The sequence below is a fragment of the Drosophila subobscura genome, chromosome E (assembly GCF_008121235.1).
Source record: "Drosophila subobscura isolate 14011-0131.10 chromosome E, UCBerk_Dsub_1.0, whole genome shotgun sequence".
Lineage (NCBI taxonomy): Eukaryota > Metazoa > Arthropoda > Insecta > Diptera > Drosophilidae > Drosophila > Drosophila subobscura.
The window spans coordinates 18307406-18327281 of NC_048531.1; the positions used below are offsets into that span (position 1 = coordinate 18307406).

At 45.3% G+C, this 19876-nt stretch overlaps 2 protein-coding genes across 4 annotated transcripts; one reads left to right on the forward strand and one right to left on the reverse strand.

Annotated features, from left to right (window-relative positions):
- Positions 1–3696: 3696 nt before the first annotated feature.
- On the reverse strand, positions 3697–8108 carry LOC117892753 (putative phosphatidate phosphatase). Of its 2 annotated transcripts, XM_034799179.1 has the most exons (7): positions 7945–8108; positions 6090–6267; positions 4792–4943; positions 4499–4729; positions 4251–4430; positions 4015–4191; positions 3697–3952 (listed from the first exon to the last, which is right to left on the reverse strand). In XM_034799179.1, exons 1-7 carry the CDS (start codon positions 7978–7980, stop codon positions 3935–3937), a joined length of 972 nt encoding a protein of 323 aa, XP_034655070.1. In that variant the 5' UTR covers positions 7981–8108; the 3' UTR covers positions 3697–3934. The 2 variants fall into 2 exon arrangements, with proteins under 2 accessions (XP_034655070.1, XP_034655069.1); XM_034799178.1 differs by lacking the exon at positions 7945–8108 and having other exon boundaries at positions 6090–7275.
- A 119-nt stretch (positions 8109–8227) lies between these two features.
- Positions 8228–19370, forward strand: LOC117892752 (putative phosphatidate phosphatase). 2 transcript variants are annotated; one of them, XM_034799177.1, is made up of 7 exons: positions 8228–8363; positions 11484–11962; positions 16928–17079; positions 17428–17646; positions 18227–18406; positions 18475–18651; positions 18723–18854. In XM_034799177.1, exons 2-7 carry the CDS (start codon positions 11668–11670, stop codon positions 18789–18791), a joined length of 1092 nt encoding a protein of 363 aa, XP_034655068.1. In that variant the 5' UTR covers positions 8228–8363; positions 11484–11667; the 3' UTR covers positions 18792–18854. The 2 variants fall into 2 exon arrangements, with proteins under 2 accessions (XP_034655068.1, XP_034655067.1); XM_034799176.1 differs by lacking the exon at positions 18723–18854 and adding an exon at positions 19236–19370 and having other exon boundaries at positions 8231–8363.
- The last annotated feature ends 506 nt before the right edge of the window (positions 19371–19876 follow it).

Consider the following 19876-nt stretch of genomic DNA (forward strand, 5'->3'; position numbering starts at 1 on the left):
GAAAAAGCGGATCACGCATTTGCGGCATAAACAAAATGCGATAAAAATGCAGCCCCAACCAAGGTGAATTTACTTGGAAGGTGACGTTGTCCGCTGTGGGGAGGACCATTAACTTATTCACCACGGTTTCTGTCTGCGCTAAGAGAGACAAGCGCTAGAAAGGGATGGAGATGCCACTGTGGTGAAGACGTCACCTTGCAAGTAAATTCAGCTTTGCCCGCAACCATCAATACAGATGATGGACAAGTGGAAGCGGGCGGGCAAGGGACAGACCGGGGAAGCCAATCAATCGATTGGTCGACCAACTTGGCTCGTGGCCAGCGGGCAGTATGCAAATTCCATCCAGCGATCAATCGAAGGCCAGGCAAAGTGTTGCTCGAGCAACGACTTTGACAATATTTCTGACACCACCCAAACGGGTGACAGGACTTGCCTGCCTGCCCTGGGGGCAGTGCCTCAGATAATTGCACGCTTCCGTTGTTCATTTCTTCGCTGTGTCTCTCGACTTGTTGCCGCTAATTAGAATTGATCGTTGGCCTCCAGCAGGCAGCCACCAGCTGCCGCCTGATGCACTTTTTTCGTAATGCAAACAGACGACTAATCGCTGTGTTTATTCAATTAAAATTTGTGCACAGATTCTACAGCAAATTGCGAGCAATTTTCATTCCCAAAGCAGTTTCTTGGGCCAATCTTTAAGTAAATGAAAAATGTTTCGCTTAGCAATTTTCATTGGGGACTAATCCCATCCCCAGCAAGGTAATCTTCGTTCAACTATCTTTAATGGGCTGCAATTTATGGCCTAAACATGAGCAGCATATCTTTATCTATGCCGTGGCCATGTTCGCTGTCCAAACAACAAATATTGGCACTTTGTACTGGCCGAGAGAGAGAGAGAGAGCGATAATGTAACAGGCCCAGTCTCAATCCCAACACGATCCCATACATCACACATAAACACAGCCAGGGGCCTGCCGCGCCGCGGTGCGATTTCAAAGAGAGGTGTCAAAGTGGGCTCAGCCGGGCACGTCCTTCCTCTGTCCCCCTCTGTCCTTCCTCCTGCTGTGAGCCATTCAGCCATGTCATTAGCTGCAACATGCCAGTAAAGGGGTGGCTGCTGGGGCAGCATTATTTATGTGACACTTGGGAACTGCTGTGAAGCAAAACTGAAAACCCATTCGAATGGAAAATGTCTCAAGCAAATGTCTCAAGCAACAATGCAACAAAAGTAGTTAACGTGCAACATAGAGGGGAAAACTCTTCCAATATTCGCATAAATTTAATTCCTTCCACGCCACGGCACGCCCATTGCAGCATTCGTAATGCCAGTCTTATCGGTGGATCTGCAAGAGATTTATAGATTTACGCCTTTGGCGCAGACACAGACACAGATCGCGGCTCGACTGCAACTCATTAATAAACGTTTAGGGGACGTCGCCCCACTAATTGCCAAACGCCTACAGAGGCAGGATGGCAATCGGCACAAGGAATAGACATAGAACAAGACCCAGAGACCTTCATGGACCTTCACTAGACCTTCATAGAAGAGAATAAGAACAAGTACAAGGTCCACGCGGAGTCCAATAAATAATTGCACACGTAGGCGACCCAGGACATGTCAGTTTGGGTCTGCCCTCGGGGCCCACCCACATGGCACGAAGAAGAGTTTGTGGTCAGCGCACGCTGATTGAAATACCCACGACTGCCCACGTCCTGGACTCCTGCTGCTCCCACTACTCCTGCACCCGCGACTGCCTCTCCTGGTCTCCTGGCTCGCGTACGTGCTGGACAAATTTAAAGCCTTTATGCCCCGACTCCGCACACTAGAAAAATGAGTTGTGGCCTTTGCCTCTCGGCGCAACAACAATGCAGACTGGCCATGCACAAGTGGAAGAGAACTCAACCCATTGATGACCTGTAAAATACATAAATTCCCCTTAGAATCACCATCGCTCCCCACAACTGTTTTGCTTTTTTTGTAACCAAAAGTAGACCCCCAAAAAATGAATCACCATCAGAATCACCGCTCATTGATTTGGTTGCCTTCATTGTGTGCCCATTAATCATCATTCCATCAGTGACAAAATCCACCCCAAATGCAGCATGCCCCTCCCTGCAGCGCCTCTCCAGGTAATCCGCGCTAGTCCGTGTAATAATTTCTGGTCCCTCCCTCCCCTTTGTAACTTACACCCCAAAACGTAGTGCATTACCTCTATGCCTTTTGTCTTGCTTTTTCGATGCTGTAATTTTCATGCTTCAGAAATGAATTTCGCGCCTGAATCTGCTCATGCCAATTTTATGAGTTGAAAATTGCAAAAAACCCGCTGGTCAAACGTCTATTTTTCCCCTCCTCTCTTTCTCTCTCTTACTCTGGCTAGAAGTTTTATGCATCTGCAATTGTGTGCCAACATTCGGTGTCAAGTTAATCCCGCTATTGACAGACACGCGTGGAAGAGAACCCCAATCCGTTGCCACATCAAAACAAAAAGAGAAAGAGAAGGAGAAGGAGAAGGAGAGAAAAGAATTGACAGCAGATGCGGGCAATTGAAAATTGGGGAATTGTGGAATCGGGGGAATTGTGGAATTGGGGAATAGTTTGGAGTGGGGCCTGCAATTACAGCGATAAAAGCTGCATAAAGAATTGTGTTAATTGCTGGAAAGGCTTGCATAGAAATTCGGCAGATTCCAAGCACTCTCCAGCGAATGGCTGCATGTTCTGGGTGCCATGTTTTACAGTCGCATCAATCTCCTGGGCTGTCTGAGTGGCCTGAGTGCTGATAGCTGCAATGGTTTTACATTAAATGTATGTACATATACATTTATGTACATATGTAATATGTAAATATATGGAGCAGCTCCTAATGCAAAGTGAGTGAGTGGCACTTGGCTGTCCCACTGCCTGATTGAGTGATGCATCAAGGCAGCTCCTGCCCCTCCTGCTCCTGCTCCAGCTCCATCTCTCCATTCACTTGTTGAGTGGCGCAGGCGATAAATTCGTTTAATATGTAAATCATATGCAAATTGATCGGAGAGATCGCGGAGATCGAGGGGGGTTGCCGAAGAGTAATTAAAAACCACAAATTGCTGACTGCCGCAGTCTCTGGCCGATCTCTAATTAGCCATAGATCAAAGATCTACCAACTGGAACTGGCCAGTTTTTTCGACCACAAACTGGCGCCTAACAACAGACACCCCAGAGTGCCAAGCGGGTTTTCCGAATGGTAATTAATCTGCACACACGTCAAGGACACACTTCCTTGTGTAATTTTTATTTCAGTTGCGCTTTTTGTGTGGCAATTTTTTACACAGCGATCAAAACACTCGAAATAAATGCTTAAAGTGTGCAATTTTCCAACTCGAATTGGGGAGTGTTTGGTGATAAATAAAATATGTTACGGATTGGTATGTGGAGCAGCAAAGATTTGTGCAAGAGATAAAAAACTCTAGACATGATGAAACACTTTGATATGACACTTTCCCTTATCCCTCCAGAGCATGCCCCATCAATCAATCAACAACTCATAGAGAGGGAGAGAGGGAGTGAGGGCACATCAGTTGCTGTTTTGTCAGAAATCTAAACATTAATTGACTTGGTTCTTCCGTTCATAAAATACTCAAGCCATTACTCAGAGCTCAGAACAAATTCTCATAAATTCCAACAACCAATTAAGCGACTTTTACAACTGTCAGACTTCAATATTGTTTTGTAATGTTAAAACATTTAATAGTAACTGAAATTTATGAAGTAAAATGTTAAAAATGATTGAAACGTGCACTCTTAGACATGTAGATACAGAGATAAATAAGTGCTTAGCTGCTAACGATGGTCGATATTTGAGACTAAGTTAAAAACTGAAAGTTCCAGTAGATGAAACATCTGCTAAAGCGAACGCAGGCCAGCGCGGTGGGTAGTCTGGGGAGGGGTTTGTAACCCCGCCTACCACAAGGTTGAGGTCTGCAAAAGGAACAGGCATTAAAGTACATCACAATCAAGGGCATATTCTGCTTAAAACTCACCACAACTACGGCATAGGTAATGCCAATGCCGGCGCCTGCCAGCACATCGGAGCAGTGGTGCTTGTAGTCGGAGATGCGCGTCAGGCAGGTGTACCAGGCGAACATGAGCAGCAAAAACTGCAGAAAGTGTCGCAACATACGCAGTCGTGGCCAATGCATGCGGCGCTGCAAGTAGATCTGCAAGCAAACATCAATTAGTGGCAGCTCTGGTTAGTTCTTTAAAGCATAAAACCTACGACTATGTAGAGCATGGCATAGCAGGAGAAGCTGGCATGCCCGCTGGGAAACGATAGACTCATATCCTTGAGCCGTTTGGCATTCATGTCCGCTGCGCCACAGGTGAACTCTTCGATGTAGCGAGCGGCATTCATGGGATGACTGCAATTGCTGCCATCCCAGAGTACGGGTTGGCAGAGCTATAGGGAGACAGGAAACAGATCAGCAAAGGTAACACGCGGCAGAGAAGATTTCCCATCCCGCTTACAGTGTAGAAATGCGGTCGCAGCCTGCCAATGGCATACTTCGCGATATTCGCCGTCAGCTGCTCAACGCCCAGGCCAAAGATGAAGATGCCAATCTTCCTGTAACACTCCAGCAGCCAGTAGGGCAGTTCCAGATGACACAAATGGTAGCCACTGCCAGTGCGGGTCTTCAGGCTCTTCAATGGCCCATGCAAACGCTTGTCCTGGCACCTGAAGAACTCCACGAGGATTATCTGGGGCAGGGCATAAAGTTAGTCATCAAAAAGCAAACGAAATAATGTTGTCATTGACTCACCAGCCAGAAGGGCACTGCGCCACACATGAGGTACAACATCCAGCTGCGTATGGTGGAGTGTTTGTAGGGATGCTTCAGCGACGAGTCATTGCAGAAGAAGCCGCGCTTGAAGGGCTCACCCCACAAGGAGAAGCCCAGCATAGGCAGACCCACTGGAAAAGGAAAAATCAGATAGATAGAGTCTCTGCCCCATGGAATTTGAGATTTTTCACATTGCAAGTGGGTGGCCCGATCGCCGTGGTGTCCAATTCATGGCAGTGCAAGGTCTGGTCTGCTGATCCAGCCTTAATTGGACTTGGGTAAACAACAGAGACCAGACCATGGTGATGGTTCATGTGGCTGCTGTTTTATGTGGGGAAACGAGCACAGCGATTCTACCCCTCTGCAAAACGAGAACTTTGCCACAAATTGAATAAAATAAATCAGACCCAACTCGATGAGCGAATAAATACGCGTAAATTTTCTGTTGTTTTGTATCTGTTTTTTGGGGGGTTCGAAATCTGCCTGTTCATTATGGAAACACAAAGGAACTACAGCAATAAACACTGCTGGAAGCATTTTAAAACAATTTCACAGATGAAACTCAAGGGGGGAAAGACGCTTCACCTTAGTTACAGTAGATATTCGAAAATACTCAGCAGAACAGCTGGAAGACCATCTCTCTGGCGCACTTTCTCGCACCCCACACAAGACATTTCATCTTAGGCTGCCGCGTGATGGATTCAAATGTGGAATGGGGTTCAGTTCATGACTTGCAAGTGCCAGAGATCAATTGCTGCCACAGATGATAACAGATCATAAAACGTGTGAAGAGATGGGAGAGGGTAGCGTGATAGAACTCCCCTCCCTGCCTACATCAAAATTGATTTATTCGGAACTTAGATTAGAAAGAAAACAATTCTTCATTGGAAATGGGAGCACTTTGGGGTGTTCTGTTGAACAAAATGCATTATTATGCTTTTGTTTCTAAAAGTTTAAAGTTTTGTCTCTCAAATGAAAAAGAAAATTCCTAGCTAGAACTCAGTTTGAAGAATGTTCGAGCTGTGGCTATACTTTTTGGAATCCCAAAGTTTAGTCTTGGAGAATAGTCGCAGAAGCCTACCAATATTTGCCTTTAACCACGCAAATCGTCCATCAATAACCACTCTTTGTTGCTGCACATTTCTGAGTATTTCTAACAGGAAATTATACATATTAGATAGCACTTCCTGTACCACAGTTCCCACCCTTTGATGTCTGCTAGTTCCCAGCTCTGAGCAGCTCCCCTTTATAATCTTTTCTTTTCTATTCAAACTTACCGCAGCTGAGCATACACAAGTCCAAGAGAATGCGTCCAAGTATCTTTGTTGGACCGCGCAGTTGCCTTTTGCCGCTGACAATGGATCCTGGTCCGTTGGCTAGTCCAGTTCCCAGGCCGGGTGCCGCTCCCGTTCCCGTTCCCGCTCCCGCTCCCGAGCTTCCAACGAATGTCGGCAGCTGTAAATCAAGTTTTACATTGTTGTTGTTGTTTAGGTTGTGGGGATTGGATGTCGATGTGGTGGAAGCGGCGGCTGCAGCGGCGGCTGCTATGATGCTGGCTGCCGTCGGAGACGAGGGCTCCTCGCCGCTGCTGCTTTGGCTCTCGAAGCGCTGCAGCGGCGTCGTATCACAGACGCTGCCCGGACGCAGGCTGCTCATGCTGGAATTTGGTTTATCGGGAGTCGGTATCGGAGGGTTTAGCTAATGGTGGAGCACCGAGAGTAGGGTGTGGGGGAGTGAGCTTGAACCTGGCCTCAATTTATGGCTCTATTGCACCTGGACACTGCCTTGGTGGTCATCTTATCAGCGGCACACACACACACACTGGGACACAAATATTTGAATAATCCTCGACCCGGGGATTTCTTCGAGTATGTGCTAATGGACTGAGACTGGTACTGGGACGCTCCTCTGTTTGTCTTGGGTAAGACTTTTTCCTTGCCTCTTCGCGTATCGGCAATAATTCAGTTTGGGCAAAGTAAGTCTCTTTCGTATGATAAGAGCGTCGACGGTGGCGATGGCAGTGCCTGATTTTTGGGTTGCACCAACAAATTGATAATGTAAAGTCGGCGTTTTCTTAGTGGCAAGAACAGGGGGGGGAGTTGGTATATTGCGCACGAAGCGATAAACGATGAGCGATGGCAATCGACCAAATCCGAGTCAAAATATTGGACAAATATTGCTGGCGGCGCACAAAGTCAAATGCGTTAAAATCTGTTGCACTATTTGCACTTGCATTTCAATTTCCCCATTTGCACTCGTTTTTTGTTTGTTTGTTTGCCTGCACTTTATGTGTCTCTTCGATGTTGTTCCTGTTGCTGTTGCTACTATGCTCTGCGCGCTCTCCTTCGCATGCGCAGCGACGCGAATTACGACAAACGAAAACACACACGAAACGAAACGCACCGTTAACCGAATGCAAGCAACATGCAGGCGACCCGAACCGTTCAACGAAAAGAAATGGAATGAAACTGGCAGAGCAGCCAGCCAGCGCCGCCACAACCACAGCCACCGCCACAGCATGGAAACGAGTCGATGAGAGTGAGTAGCGACGATAAAATACCCTGGTAATCAGTCTCTCCCTCTAAGGGCTTTTTGTGTCTTCGAATAAGATTGAATTGTTAGTGAATGCGCCTATCTCTATAACACCCTCTCTGTTTTTCTTGCTTTTCGCTTCTCATGATAGTTGGGTGGGACCTCCAGGGTGCGCTTTACTTCCAAAACCTAATATACCCCAAAACTCTATGAGTGCAGGGCATCAAAACAGAAGAATAGCTCTCTCTTGCTTTCTGTTGCGCTCTCTCTGATCAGTGCACTATTTGGAAATGGAACAGTGCAGAGAAATGCAGGAAGAACTTTGAGGGTTGGTGGGTGAATGCAAAGGTGTTGCGTAGGTAGGTCTTACGTTTGTGATGGTCATGCTTGTATTGAAATATTGATACATTCCTCTACAAATGGGCGCAGGCATCAATATAAGTTTGGATTTGTTTAAAAGTTCATAGTCATGGCGTAGGGATGCATGCAACTTCTGTATAATTAGATTTACAGAAATAAACCCTGGACCACAGCTCTGAGTAGGCGCTAAGTCATCCTCCCAATGTTGCCCCAAGAAAACCCAACCCATGAGACCATTACCTTTGACCTTCTTTCCTTTGCATATTCCATTTCCATAACGTTTCGTTGCGATAACAGAGAGAATCAGAATTCTCTGCGCTCTCTCTTCTGTTTGTCGCAATTATTCCCGTTCCGCTTGTGACTGAAACACTGGAAACGGGCAGAGACAGACGGCAATCTTATCTGACGACACACTCGCCTTTTTTCTGCTTTCGTGCTCGGTTGTATATAAATTTCTGATTCTGTGTACCGCCAACTGTAACAGAGATCCCACTACGAATCGGTCGTGCTATATCTAATGCCAGTGTGGCCTGATATTTAATTGATGGCAAATCAAAGTGTTTTGAAAGAAGTGTAAAAAGGCAAAACTAACGATGACGGCGCAAACAAGGCTTGCTTAGCTCAAAGTTTCGCAATTTATTTACGTTTCTTTGGTAAAGGTAAATTAATTAAACAAAGAAACACGCGAAATAATATACAGGGAAAGTGTTTATTTGTGGAGGCGAATTGTTCAGATAGCGGATGGATTTGGCCATATTTGTTATCTCTCTCATTTTTATTGATTTGCTTGGCCGACAAACACAAAAGTGTCTGTGGAGCCTCCAAAACCAAATTGACGGTCACATAAACAAATGCGAATCGAATGTGCTTCAGTGGGTGAGGTGAGTGTGTCTGTGGGAGAATTCATAAATATTGCAGGTGTAAAGAGGGAAAGGAAATTCGCTCATCGATTGCGTGGGAAGATTTTGCTTTCTTTTGTTTGGTTTAAAATCGATGTTCGCCATAGCCTGCTCCTCCTCCTACGTCCCTGTCCATTCTTTTGCGTATTTGCGATTCGGAAATACATTTCATGGGCCATGTTCCATGCGGAAATAAACAAAATGCCCCCCAAATCCATACTCGGAAAATTCGCGGCGCACTCACATCCCCGATAGCTTATCAATTATTGAAACGCAAAAAGGGAAAACAATTTTGATTACCCAAACATGCCGACGCACTGTGAATGTGCCTGGGTCTTTATTTATTAACTAATCAATCCCATGAATGCCGCACGTTCGATCAGAGTTTTTCTGCCTTGGCAGTGGGCCAAAGTACCCGACCATTGCAGGCTGCAGCCAATAAACATTCGAAATGCTGATGGAAAGTCTCAATATTATTTTATATGTAATATTTTGAGTTCTCCTATTACGGCTACCAATTTAACTCTTTTTCAACCAATATTTTGCGACCCCTTACCGATTTGTTGTAGTATTCAATTTCGTTGTCAGGCGCGTGTAAAATGTTGCCCAAACTTTTGCTGATCTTCGCATTCAAAAAATATTCATTAACAAAGCAAATAAACATGCACTTTACAAGCCACCAGTGGGTCTGTTTGGTCTCTTGGTTTGTTTTCCTTATTTCTGGTATCGATTTTCCTTCCGACGTCGACAGGTTGTCTGCAAAGTACAGCCTGAATTTGAAACCCCCAAATTGTCCGAATGTATAAGGAAACTTGGCGCTCTTTTTGATTGAGTTTGAATTAAGATATTCCAATCGAAATGGCCAGCGGTCGCCGGATCTATCTACAAATATATTTTCTCCTGTTGTTTATGTAAATTATGATTATTACACTTACCGATATTTATGCGTATTTTGATTTTTAAATTAATTTTCCTTTCTGGGATAAACAGGCGCCTCAGCAGCTTGACCTTAATACGCTCCATGAGATGTCTGAAATATTCCAAAAATTATATCCGAATGCCACAGAGAGTGCGAGAGAGAGGGCGAGGGGTGTGGGGAATGCTCAGCTTGTGGTCGTTGCCCGAGATCGGTTATTCGTTCAACTGGTACGAATAAATGCAAATGAGCAGAGAGGGGGGGACACGCAGAGAGTGGGAGTGGGAGGCAAAAGGCCTTCAACTTCAGGCGCCGTCACCCTCCCGCGTTGATCTTGTAATCCCCTTGGAACATGACATATCCTCAGATATGCTAAACGCGTGAAGTATGTACGTGAAATTAATTGCACTGTGGAGTGTGCAGGTTAACAGATTGAAGGGAAATTTATGCACCACTGAGAGTAAAAGTTATTTTAATCTGCCTGCGTAAGATTTAGTTGAATTTCTATTTCCAAATCTTCAATCCCTCAAGTTCCCAAGAATGCCGACAATAAATCGCAAGCACATCATTTACATCAGTCAGTACACACCATTGATTGTAAATTCCATAGTAAACAGATCTTGAAATTCCTAAAATATTTAGTGTTTTGTATACAAAAATACAGTATAGGTATTCCAGTACTATGTTCTATAAATATACCCACTTTAACAAGACCCTAAATACCTTTATTAAAACCCTTTTGTTTCAATTAAATCATGACTTACGATTTGTAAGCACTTTACACAGTCATAATTCAAGCTAAATTAGTTTGTCATTAAAAAATGTTGTCACATTTTATGACACAGACCCCAAACCTAGCCCCCATAAACACCAGCGATAAGATATAGAAAATAAAGTTTTGCCGAAATAAAAGCAAGATTAATCGTGCATTAATGGGCCAACAATTGCCACATCTACAGGGTATTCTTAGCCGCGACTAATGGAATTTTTGTTATATCCGGGAGTTGACAATTAAAGAAAAATAATCGCAAGCAGACAGAACTCAAGATCTCAGGTGCGTGGAAGCACGCTCCCCCCTTCCGGCCAGGTCAGATGATATCGATGAGTTTTACAAGAGAAGTCCACACTGCTCTTGTTGCACTTTTCATGAAGATGCAGCTGTGTCATTCCCCCAGAAGGCTGAGCACATTCATCAGGGCATCGGAGGCAGCCAACCAGTTGATTCTAGTGACTGCAGAAGGCACTAAAGTGGGCAGAAATCCTCTGCTATCTATAAATAGTCGTTGTCTGATCGAATGGAGGATTGCCCTCGCTGCCTTGGACCCGGCCATAATCGAAGCTGACAACTTCGATGCAATTCCTACGCCAATGTGGCTGTGGTTGTGGCTCCTTCTGTAGCCTTTGCTGGGAATCTGACAAGACGTTTGCCACTTGGAGTTTTGTCAAATTAAGGGGCTTGTTGTTGAACCTGAAGCAGTTGGCGTGGCGTGCCCCTAGTTGGTCATTACAACGCCCCGTTGATGGCCGAGTTGATTGCACAAAATTATAGAAATTCACGAGGTTCTACAAGAGAGCGATGGAATGGCAAAGCTACCATGAGTACAGTGGGTACCCCATGGAAAGGAGTTTTTCCTAAGAAAGGACTGGAATGACTCTCGAGTCTTAAATTGAATAAAAAATTGAAAGTTGATTGTTCATTTAAATAGACGTCACTTAACCCGTTTGAGAACCCGCTGGTGATTTCCAGTTGGGGTGTTAATAAATCGTAAAGTTCTTCAATCAAGACACACACACATATGAATCAGAGAGTGGGGAAAAAAGAAAAGAAACGAATCGTCACAGCTGTCTGTTTTATCGTTAGGGAATCCGCGCCGCCGCATTACTCACGCCGTGCCATTATACAACATTTTATTATTATTCTTCTCATAATACGATTAATCTCTTTTTCTTATGCTTCGTTCCAGAGGCTGACTATGACGTGAATTCAGAGTTTTCTACCTTCGCAACGAAAGCGTCACGTCAAAAGCGCCCAAGTTCACTCACTCAAGTTCAAGCGCCAAAAAGAGCGAACAGCTCTCGCGAGAGAGAGCAAAGCTTTCGCATCAAATCAAGCGATTTACACCCGAAAGCCAGCGGCACAGCACCAAAATGAGTAACGAATCTTCCGTTAGCGAAACAACACCGCTCCGGCGGCCACCAAGTCAATTGAGTGCCGAATCAGAAGCTAACGTGGCCAACACCAGACAGGCGACGACGGTTGTGTCGTTGGTTGACAATAATAATCTTAGCAGCAATAATAACCACTACAGCAACTTGGTCGAGGTGCGTCTCCAGGCGGCAGAAGAGAACCAACAGCAGCAGCAGCAACAGCAAGGAGAAAACATGGACACAAATAAGAGAATCTTGTGCCGCGTGGGCCTGGACATTTTAATTTTACTCTGCGGTAAGTTTGTAGTTTGTAGTTTATGGTTCACCTGTGCCCCCCACATTTACAATCACATTTTGCTGCCTTGATTGCCCTGAAATTCAATGGGAAACTTTTCAAGTAAATACGGAATGTTTATTTGTTGCCGCAATGTTTGTTTTTCTTTTCTTTCGTTTCGTTTTGTTTCTTTTCATGGTATCTCTCTCTCTCTTGGTTTTTATGTAATTGAGCGGCAAAGCTCTGTTGGCGGCTGGCTCTCTCTTGCTCGCTCTCTTAGCAGCCCTCTCTTCGGGCAGCTGTTACTGTTGTTGTTCGATTTACAGTATTTGCATAATTCAAAGATTCATAGTTAAAAATGTGACTCAATGTTGGCGCGAATGCAATAATTAGCAGTAAATATCTATCTTTTGCTATATATAAATCATTTCTCACCCTCCCCAATGGAAATCACTTTTACTGCTGACTTATGTTTCATTTCCCTGTTTGCACACCTTACCTTTTTGTTTAAACAAAAGCCAAAGCGTTGGTAAACTGTGTCAGCCAAAAGGTGGACAACCTGCAGTGACTGTCTTGTACGGGAGTTGTCTGGCGGAAACGCTGGCGGTGGAGGAGTTGCACATTTCACAATCAGCAGTTCGTTCTCTTCAGCCTCAACCTTTATCAGCATATTGTGTTTTAAGTTTCGTAAAGAGAACAAATAAGCACGACCAGATTGGGGGGGGCGTCGCAGCTTTGGATACCCTGCAGATCGATCATTTACAGTTTTATGGGGAGCAAAGTTTAGCAACATATTCTCTTAGCTCAAGCGAGCGTCGTTTACGGTGCATAAAAGTGACGAAAGCAATGAGAAGAAGGTGAAGAGCAAGCAGCAACAGCAACAACAATAACTATCAATAGCTTGCATTGTAGCGAAACCGGTTTGGCGGAGAGCTTACCTGAGAACACACGTTCGGTCGTCCGTTTGTTCGCTCTCCTGATTAACTACAAGGCGGGGTGTTGTGAGGAATGATTCACCACCAAAACATAGCTGTAGACTTTTGCAATTGGCACTAAACAACACACAAACTCAAGCAGTCGCCATATTTGTCTAACTGTGGTAGATCGTTCCAATTAGCCATAGATCGCGGCTCCAAATTAATGGCCTCATTGTGCTGGCAGCATAACTGCGTGACACATGTGGCGGCCAGGTAGCAGGCAAACTTTCGCAAAGGTTGACTCATAAGGAGCGCTGCTAAGATCCCCTGAAAAAATCCGTAAACCCAAATGAATCATACGCAAAACTTTTGTGCTCATAAAACAAAAGGAGTTTTGGGTGCTATCATCGCAGATTACCCAACAAAAAGTACAAATAGGAATACAAAATGATAAGCTGCAGACTACACGGCCATAGAGGCAGGCATTTATAATCTTTATTTAGTTTTTATTATTTTTCGTGGGGACTCCCGTAATCTAAAACTCGTGCCGTGCGCATATTTAATCAATTTATAATCGAGAAATCAATTTCCTTTATCGATTTGTTAACTTAAAAGGCAAATGGTAAACCAACGAGAAAAGTTCCTCAAATAAATTAACCAGAAACCATGGCAACAGACCACAGACAAAAGTCAACAAACAAGAAACACAAAACGCACTTCGCTTCGTGTTGGCTTCCCAATAAATTCCAATTAGTTTAATCTGTTACAAAATACCCAATATCATAGCCAAAAGAATGTTGGACTGCATTTGGTGGGCCATTTAGAGTTCTGGTTTTCAGAGGGTCGACAAAGATGCTTTTCCCTGCGCTGTCGTCAAACGCTTTTGGGTGTAAATTAGTTCTGACGCTGATAAAGTGATGCCGAGACAGAGGCAGCATAGATATCGTGAGTGGAGTGTCGCTGGCACTTAGGCAAAACAAACCCCAACCCCCCAGAACAGCCGCAACCTCAGGAAAACGAACTCAAAACCCGACGACGGCTCCTCCGACTCCCTTTGACGTTAATTGAATGCGAACGAGCCGTGGCACAGACTTTTCCCGACTTCTGCCTCCACCTTTCTCCCGGGGGGGGGGAGAGAGTCATTAAACCCATAAAATATACAGAAAAAAGTATCCATTTTGGAGGTCGTCTCCGCCGTGGCTCTCTGCCACTTCAATAATTTATTGAGCGTGATTGGTGGGGAGAATTCTTGTCTTTCATTTGACCAAAAATCTAAGTAGAAACAAAAATATTTATGCAACGCATTTCGGGCTGGATTTTGTGGGGGGGAAATCTCCGACATGAGGCCTGCGGCAATTGTTGGTTTCATTGTTGGTGTTTACCTACCGAAAAACAACAACAAACAGGGAAGACAGAGACCCCAGATACAGTTGCAGTGGCAACACAATAGATGCAGCAACGATTTTACAGTTGCAACAAAAAGATGCAGCACTGCGGCTGTGGCTGTTGATTTTTCATTTGTTTTTTCGCTACAGTTTCTTGGATGGAAAAGTAATGAACATTTAATTGCCAGCAAGAGGCCCATGGGTCCATGACTCATGGCCTGTCGAAGGCAACGGCAAAGGCACTGCACTGCCCTCTCCTCCTCCTCGTACCTGTGACACCTTTTTGTAGCGTTTGCCCTGGGAAAACGTGTGTGTTGGGATTCCTGGTAATTCCCATCCCAAGACATGGTCTTCGCTGGTCTACAGCCATGCGGGAAATTGGTCTGCAGCACCCAAATCAATATTTTCTCATACAAATATCTACCTGTCGCCTGTCTGCTCGGGGGTTCTTGGCTTAATCAATCTTTGCAGTTATTGTTTCCATGGACAGGAGATAATCATATTTCTTGGAGCTTCTCGAATCAATTAAAGCGAAGAATCTGCGGCCTGTTGTCAGTCATCTTTGAGACAGAGTCAGCGCCAGAGACAGCCTCTGGCTGTTAGCTTGTCTTCTGCTTTTTATTTTCTTCTTTGCATTAATTGTCTTTAATTTGACTTCCGTCATGTGTAATTAGTACAGACCAGTCCGCAGTCTGCAGTCCAGGCTGGCAGCAAGTGCAAGTCAGACGCTTTTAATTAGACATTTTGTGCCGCTCCTATTTGAGGTCAGATTTGGAGAGCAAAGTGGAGTGTGGTCTTAGATAAGAGTCTCATTGCTGTATAAATATTTGGCAACTTGAAAGAGGCAGTGCAGCATCTTGTATCGTGGCGTACGACGGTGGCTCCCGCCTCCTCACTTGAAGCCGCCGCCGCTGGGCTGGGGCTGGCGGCAAACTGCTCTTTTGGCTAAAGAACTTAAACCTCAGACCTGAAGTGTCTGCGTTTACCTCTTTGTTTAACAAACAATTTGTTTATGCTGTCTTGTTGTGTACTCTTGTTTGTTGCTATTGTTGCTTCAATTAGATGGTAAATGTTGTGTGTGTTGTGTGTGCTGCGGCGGCGTCTTTATTATTGAAATGAACTTGACACCAAATGGGCAGCGGCAGCGGCAGCGGCAGCGGCCAGCAGCCGTTTGTTTTGCTATCAAAGTGCGGCCCTAGGTGCGCTACAATTCGGTTGAATGCAACACGGGGACGCCGGGTCGCCCCGCTTGGTTTCCACTCTACGAATTAAATTAAGCATTTCCGCTGGAGGTGGAGGAGAGAGGCAGCAGCAGGAGGAGCCGGTGCTGGAGGTGGAAGTGGAACAGTGGAAAGGGAGCAGCGCAGAGCAACGCTGAGTGTGTGGGCTGCTGCTCCCCCATAATCATTTTTAAACGTTTTATGTCACCCTCATAAAGAGTAGAGAAAAGGGAGAAATAGTCACCAAAATGTAGTTCTCTTTTGCTTTCGTTTCCATTTCACACAATTTTCCATAGATTTTCATAGTTTTTCATGGCTTTTCCCCCATTTCGGCTGCTGGAAAATGGTTTTATCGTAAAACATAGTTAATCCAGATTATGGACAACGAAATATCTGCCCAGACACTTTCATTTTCTATGCCACAAAAGTCATAAAAACATTTTTAGTGCTACCGGGTGGCGGGATACACAAGGATTAGAGACAGGGAGAGACAGAGAGAGAGAGAGAGAGAGTGGGAGAGTGTTCCCTGTGGCCAACAATGGGCCACTTGCTGTGTGTGTCTGCCTCTGTGTGTAATATGACGCTAATCTCTGCCAGAATTCATCCATATAACTTTCCCAGCGGCAGCAGAACCTGCCCCAGAGATCGTCAAATATCCAGAGACAATGCGGGAATCTCTCTGATCTAGATTTAGGCAACTGTTCCCCTGTTGAACTGCAGCTGCTCTGCTGAAGAATGACTAAAGAGGGAACTGGGATCTCTAAGGTCATTGTGTCACCCACCTTTGTGTGCCGCTGCAAACGGAAGAAACCAATTAAAAGGGAGAGAGAGCGAGAGTAACGGACCCCGCTGGTGGCTTGTCTGCTGTGTCAAGTGCTGTGGCCAAAGCGTCGCCAACGTCCTGCACTCGAGATATCTAAATTGCACTTCCAACTTCCACTCCAATCCTACTCTATTCCAGACCCCGCCTGGCATGCCACTGACTAATGAGCGGCACACAGAACTTGCCTCATTTTCCATGCCTCAGTGAGTTGTGTGCAGAGCAGGTAGCATGCATCATTAGCAGCTTGAACTAGAGCACATCCTAATGCAATTTTAATGGAGAACTCCACCGAAAACCCAAAACAAACAGAGAAGGAACTCAACGCATCGCTGTCTAATCAATCCATCAATTGGTGGGGAGCCATTTGTCAGCTTGCACGCCTCACAGTTTTGTATGCTCCGTTGACGAGTTATTATTAATGGCAACGAATTTTTAATTAGACAAGAACGCCCCAACATAAGGGTCTATAAACAGCATTGAAACCCCAAGCACGTTGCCCGCTCGGGTGGGGAAATCTTATCAATAGCTTAGACATATCAAACCCAAGACAGCTGTCAGCGGTACGCTTTACCCATAGATAAACACCCCATGGATGACCTACTAAATATTGATAAGTTATTGTTACCTTTTCCCTCTTGCAGTTGGCTTTCCTATACTATTATTTTTCCTGCTCGGAGATCCCTATAAGCGGGGCTTCTTCTGCGACGATGAGTCGCTGCGGCATCCCTTCCACGACTCCACAGTGCGCAATTGGATGCTGTACTTCATTGGAGTGCTGATACCCGTTGGTGTGGTAAGTAATTGAAGCCAAATTGTGTCAAGCAGATGTCTGTCGGAGTCTACTTGGGGCAGCAAAGATTGCGACATTCAAGTTCAGTTTGGAATGGATTGTAGCTGTTGCAAGTTGCCCATCTGGGGCTGGGAGTTGTCTGTTTACTGTCCACATGCCAGCAATTAAAACTAGAGCAACATGTGGCAGTGGCTGGCACAGGCAACGGGGTCAAAGCAGAGGCTATAAATACTCGCATTTGCCTATCATTTCCACCGAAAGAAAGGGTTTTATGAGGTGCTAACAGGAAACTCTGCCACACACCCTTTTGTCTCAATGTTTAACCCATTCTTTGAACTCTTTTTCCCCCAGATACTCACTGTCGAAGTGCTCATCTCGCGTCGCAAGGCGAAACTGGACAATGGCAATGCCACGAGTCGTCGCTATGTCGTTATGGGCCACGAGCTGCCCAACTGGCTGATTGAATGCTACAAGAAGGTCGGCATCTATGGCTTTGGCGCCGCTGTTAGCCAGCTGACAACGGACATTGCCAAGTACTCCATTGGACGACTGCGGCCACACTTTATTGCGGTGAGTCCTCAGAGTCTGCCGGGGAAAAATGTTTAGCAATTTTTGACATTTGCCAATTAGTTTGAAGCTGCCACATGTGCTGCTGCAGCATGACAAATGACGCGACATGTCAGACAAATTCAATGTCGAAGTCATCCAAGGGTTAGGCTTTAATAATAGCAACCAAAGGGCAGGGGCATGCCCCAACCAAGGCAGCAGCTTACACACTTTTGGCAGCACAAAGTTCTGAGATGAGCAGCGGCGCATTCAATCTGCCTCTTGCCCCAGACGGACTTCTGTTTATTTATGTTATTTTTTGACTGCTTGTCAGGCAAATTTTATAAATATTTCTGCTGCTCTTTGCGCGGCAAGTGGCTTGTTAGGGCGATATGGGGAGATCGTTTCCCCCTTCTAGAAGTCGACACAGTGCCGCCCTATTGTTTAGTGAAGTGCGGCAACAGTTGGGGAGCCCTGCAGCTGCAGCTGTTGTCTCATCTCTTGGCTCTAATTTGCAGCACATGTGGAGCAGGGAGCAATGCCATAAGCAGCTTAGACCCCAGTCAAGGCTTTTGCTCATACTTTTACTCACCTTTTGTTGCAGGTGTGCCAGCCCGTCCTAGCCGATGGCTCCACATGCGACGATCCACAGAATGCCAACAAGTACATTCAGGAGTTTACTTGCCGTGGCCTGGGCTCATCGGCGCGCATGCTCAAAGAGATGCGACTGTCGTTTCCCAGCGGACACTCGAGCTTCACCTTCTACGCCATGGTCTACATGGCGGTAAGTTGCGCCTTCTACGTGGATCTATCTGTGGCGCTAATGTTTACTCTCTGTCTCTCTTCTGGCAGCTCTATCTGCAGGCACGCATGACCTGGCATGGCTCCAAGCTGCTGCGCCATCTGCTGCAGTTTATGTTCATTATGATTGCCTGGTACACGGCGCTGAGTCGCGTCTCGGACTACAAACATCATTGGTCGGATGTGCTGGCTGGTGCACTGATTGGCTCCACCTGTGCCTTGGTTGTGGTAAGTCTTCCTCCTCCTCCCAGCTACTGCTTGGTTGCCCCTTTTATCCACCACTTGCTACATCTTTTTAGAGCTTTTGTTTGCCCAAGAATTGGTTCAATGGGCACACAGTGTGGCCCGCCAAGGGCAAGGAGCAGTAGGACAGAGAGCAACTCATTTACTTGTAACAAAGAACTGCAATTAAAACATCACAAATCGAAGCACAAATGTACCGCTTCTATTCATTATTTAATTCATATTTAATTGGTGTACGGGAAACATTTTCTAATTGGCATAAAAACTCAACACCTTGCCGCAGGGGCCACTGCCGTCGCGTGTGCTGCCAATCAAGCCAATCGATGGCACGAAGCCGCTTGAGGCTTGATTCCTAGCAGCTGTGGCATGCAGCTTGTCCTGGCCAGTTGTAATTTCACGCTTCAAAAGAGCGAGGAGTAGAGGGTAGACCATGTTCCAAATGATTTAATTCAAAAGATAAAAAGGCAAAGGCAGGAACAGAATTACTTTTACATACTTTTAGGAGCACTCAAATATACCCAAAAATTCCTTATTGCCACACGAAATTAATGTTTATCCTTTGCTTACAGGCCAACTTCGTCTCGGACCTGTTCCAGCGCTCCAGCTCGAAGCCTTACCTGCCACGCAGCGCCCAGGATATGGGCGCCACGACGCAGTCGCCGCCGCTGGGCATCACCGTGACGACAAATTAACCGCCAGCGGAGGTGCACAACTATCACAAATTCCACATGTTGTAGGCCCACTTTTTAGCAAGAAAACGAAGGCCAAGCTTTCGTTTCTATAATTTATTTCTCAAGTTTTGAGTTTGAGTTTTGCATTTTGCATTTTTATGTGTGATTTGTGCACTTAAATGTCTTCCGCAGCTGCTTGATTTTCTAGGCTTAAGCTAGCACAATGGCAAGAGACATCTGTGTGATGTTATTTATTGTATTATTTTGCTAAGGAATTTTAATAGAAATTTAATTTATAATTATCACAAAGAAGTGACCTTCTGTAGAGCAGCACAAGAAAAGAGAGTGACGCGTCATGCGCAACAGCAAATAAGTATTACCATAAATTAGACACTAAGTACTCAATGCATAAAGTATTTTTAATTATTTTCTAAGATGACCATGGAAAAAAAACAACAATAATAAATTATAACTTTTAATTGAAATTGGATTTGAATATGCAAAAAGAACGTTTTGCAGCACTAGAACACGCACTTCGA

Bases quoted from the DNA above. Each gene is read 5' to 3' on its own strand.
- LOC117892753 (XM_034799178.1), bottom strand. From the start codon at position 6,468: ATGAGCAGCCTGCGTCCGGGCAGCGTCTGTGATACGACGCCGCTGCAG. The intron at 4,730-4,791 runs GTGAGTCAATGA...GCCCTGCCCCAG, and splicing joins GCGCAGTGCCCTTCTGGCTG to ATAATCCTCGTGGAGTTCTT. The intron at 4,192-4,250 runs GTAGGTTTTATG...GTTTGCTTGCAG, and splicing joins ATGCCATGCTCTACATAGTC to ATCTACTTGCAGCGCCGCAT.
- LOC117892752 (XM_034799176.1), top strand. From the start codon at position 11,668: ATGAGTAACGAATCTTCCGTTAGCGAAACAACACCGCTCCGGCGGCCA. The intron at 17,080-17,427 runs GTAAGTAATTGA...TTTTTCCCCCAG, and splicing joins TGCTGATACCCGTTGGTGTG to ATACTCACTGTCGAAGTGCT. The intron at 17,647-18,226 runs GTGAGTCCTCAG...CTTTTGTTGCAG, and splicing joins TGCGGCCACACTTTATTGCG to GTGTGCCAGCCCGTCCTAGC.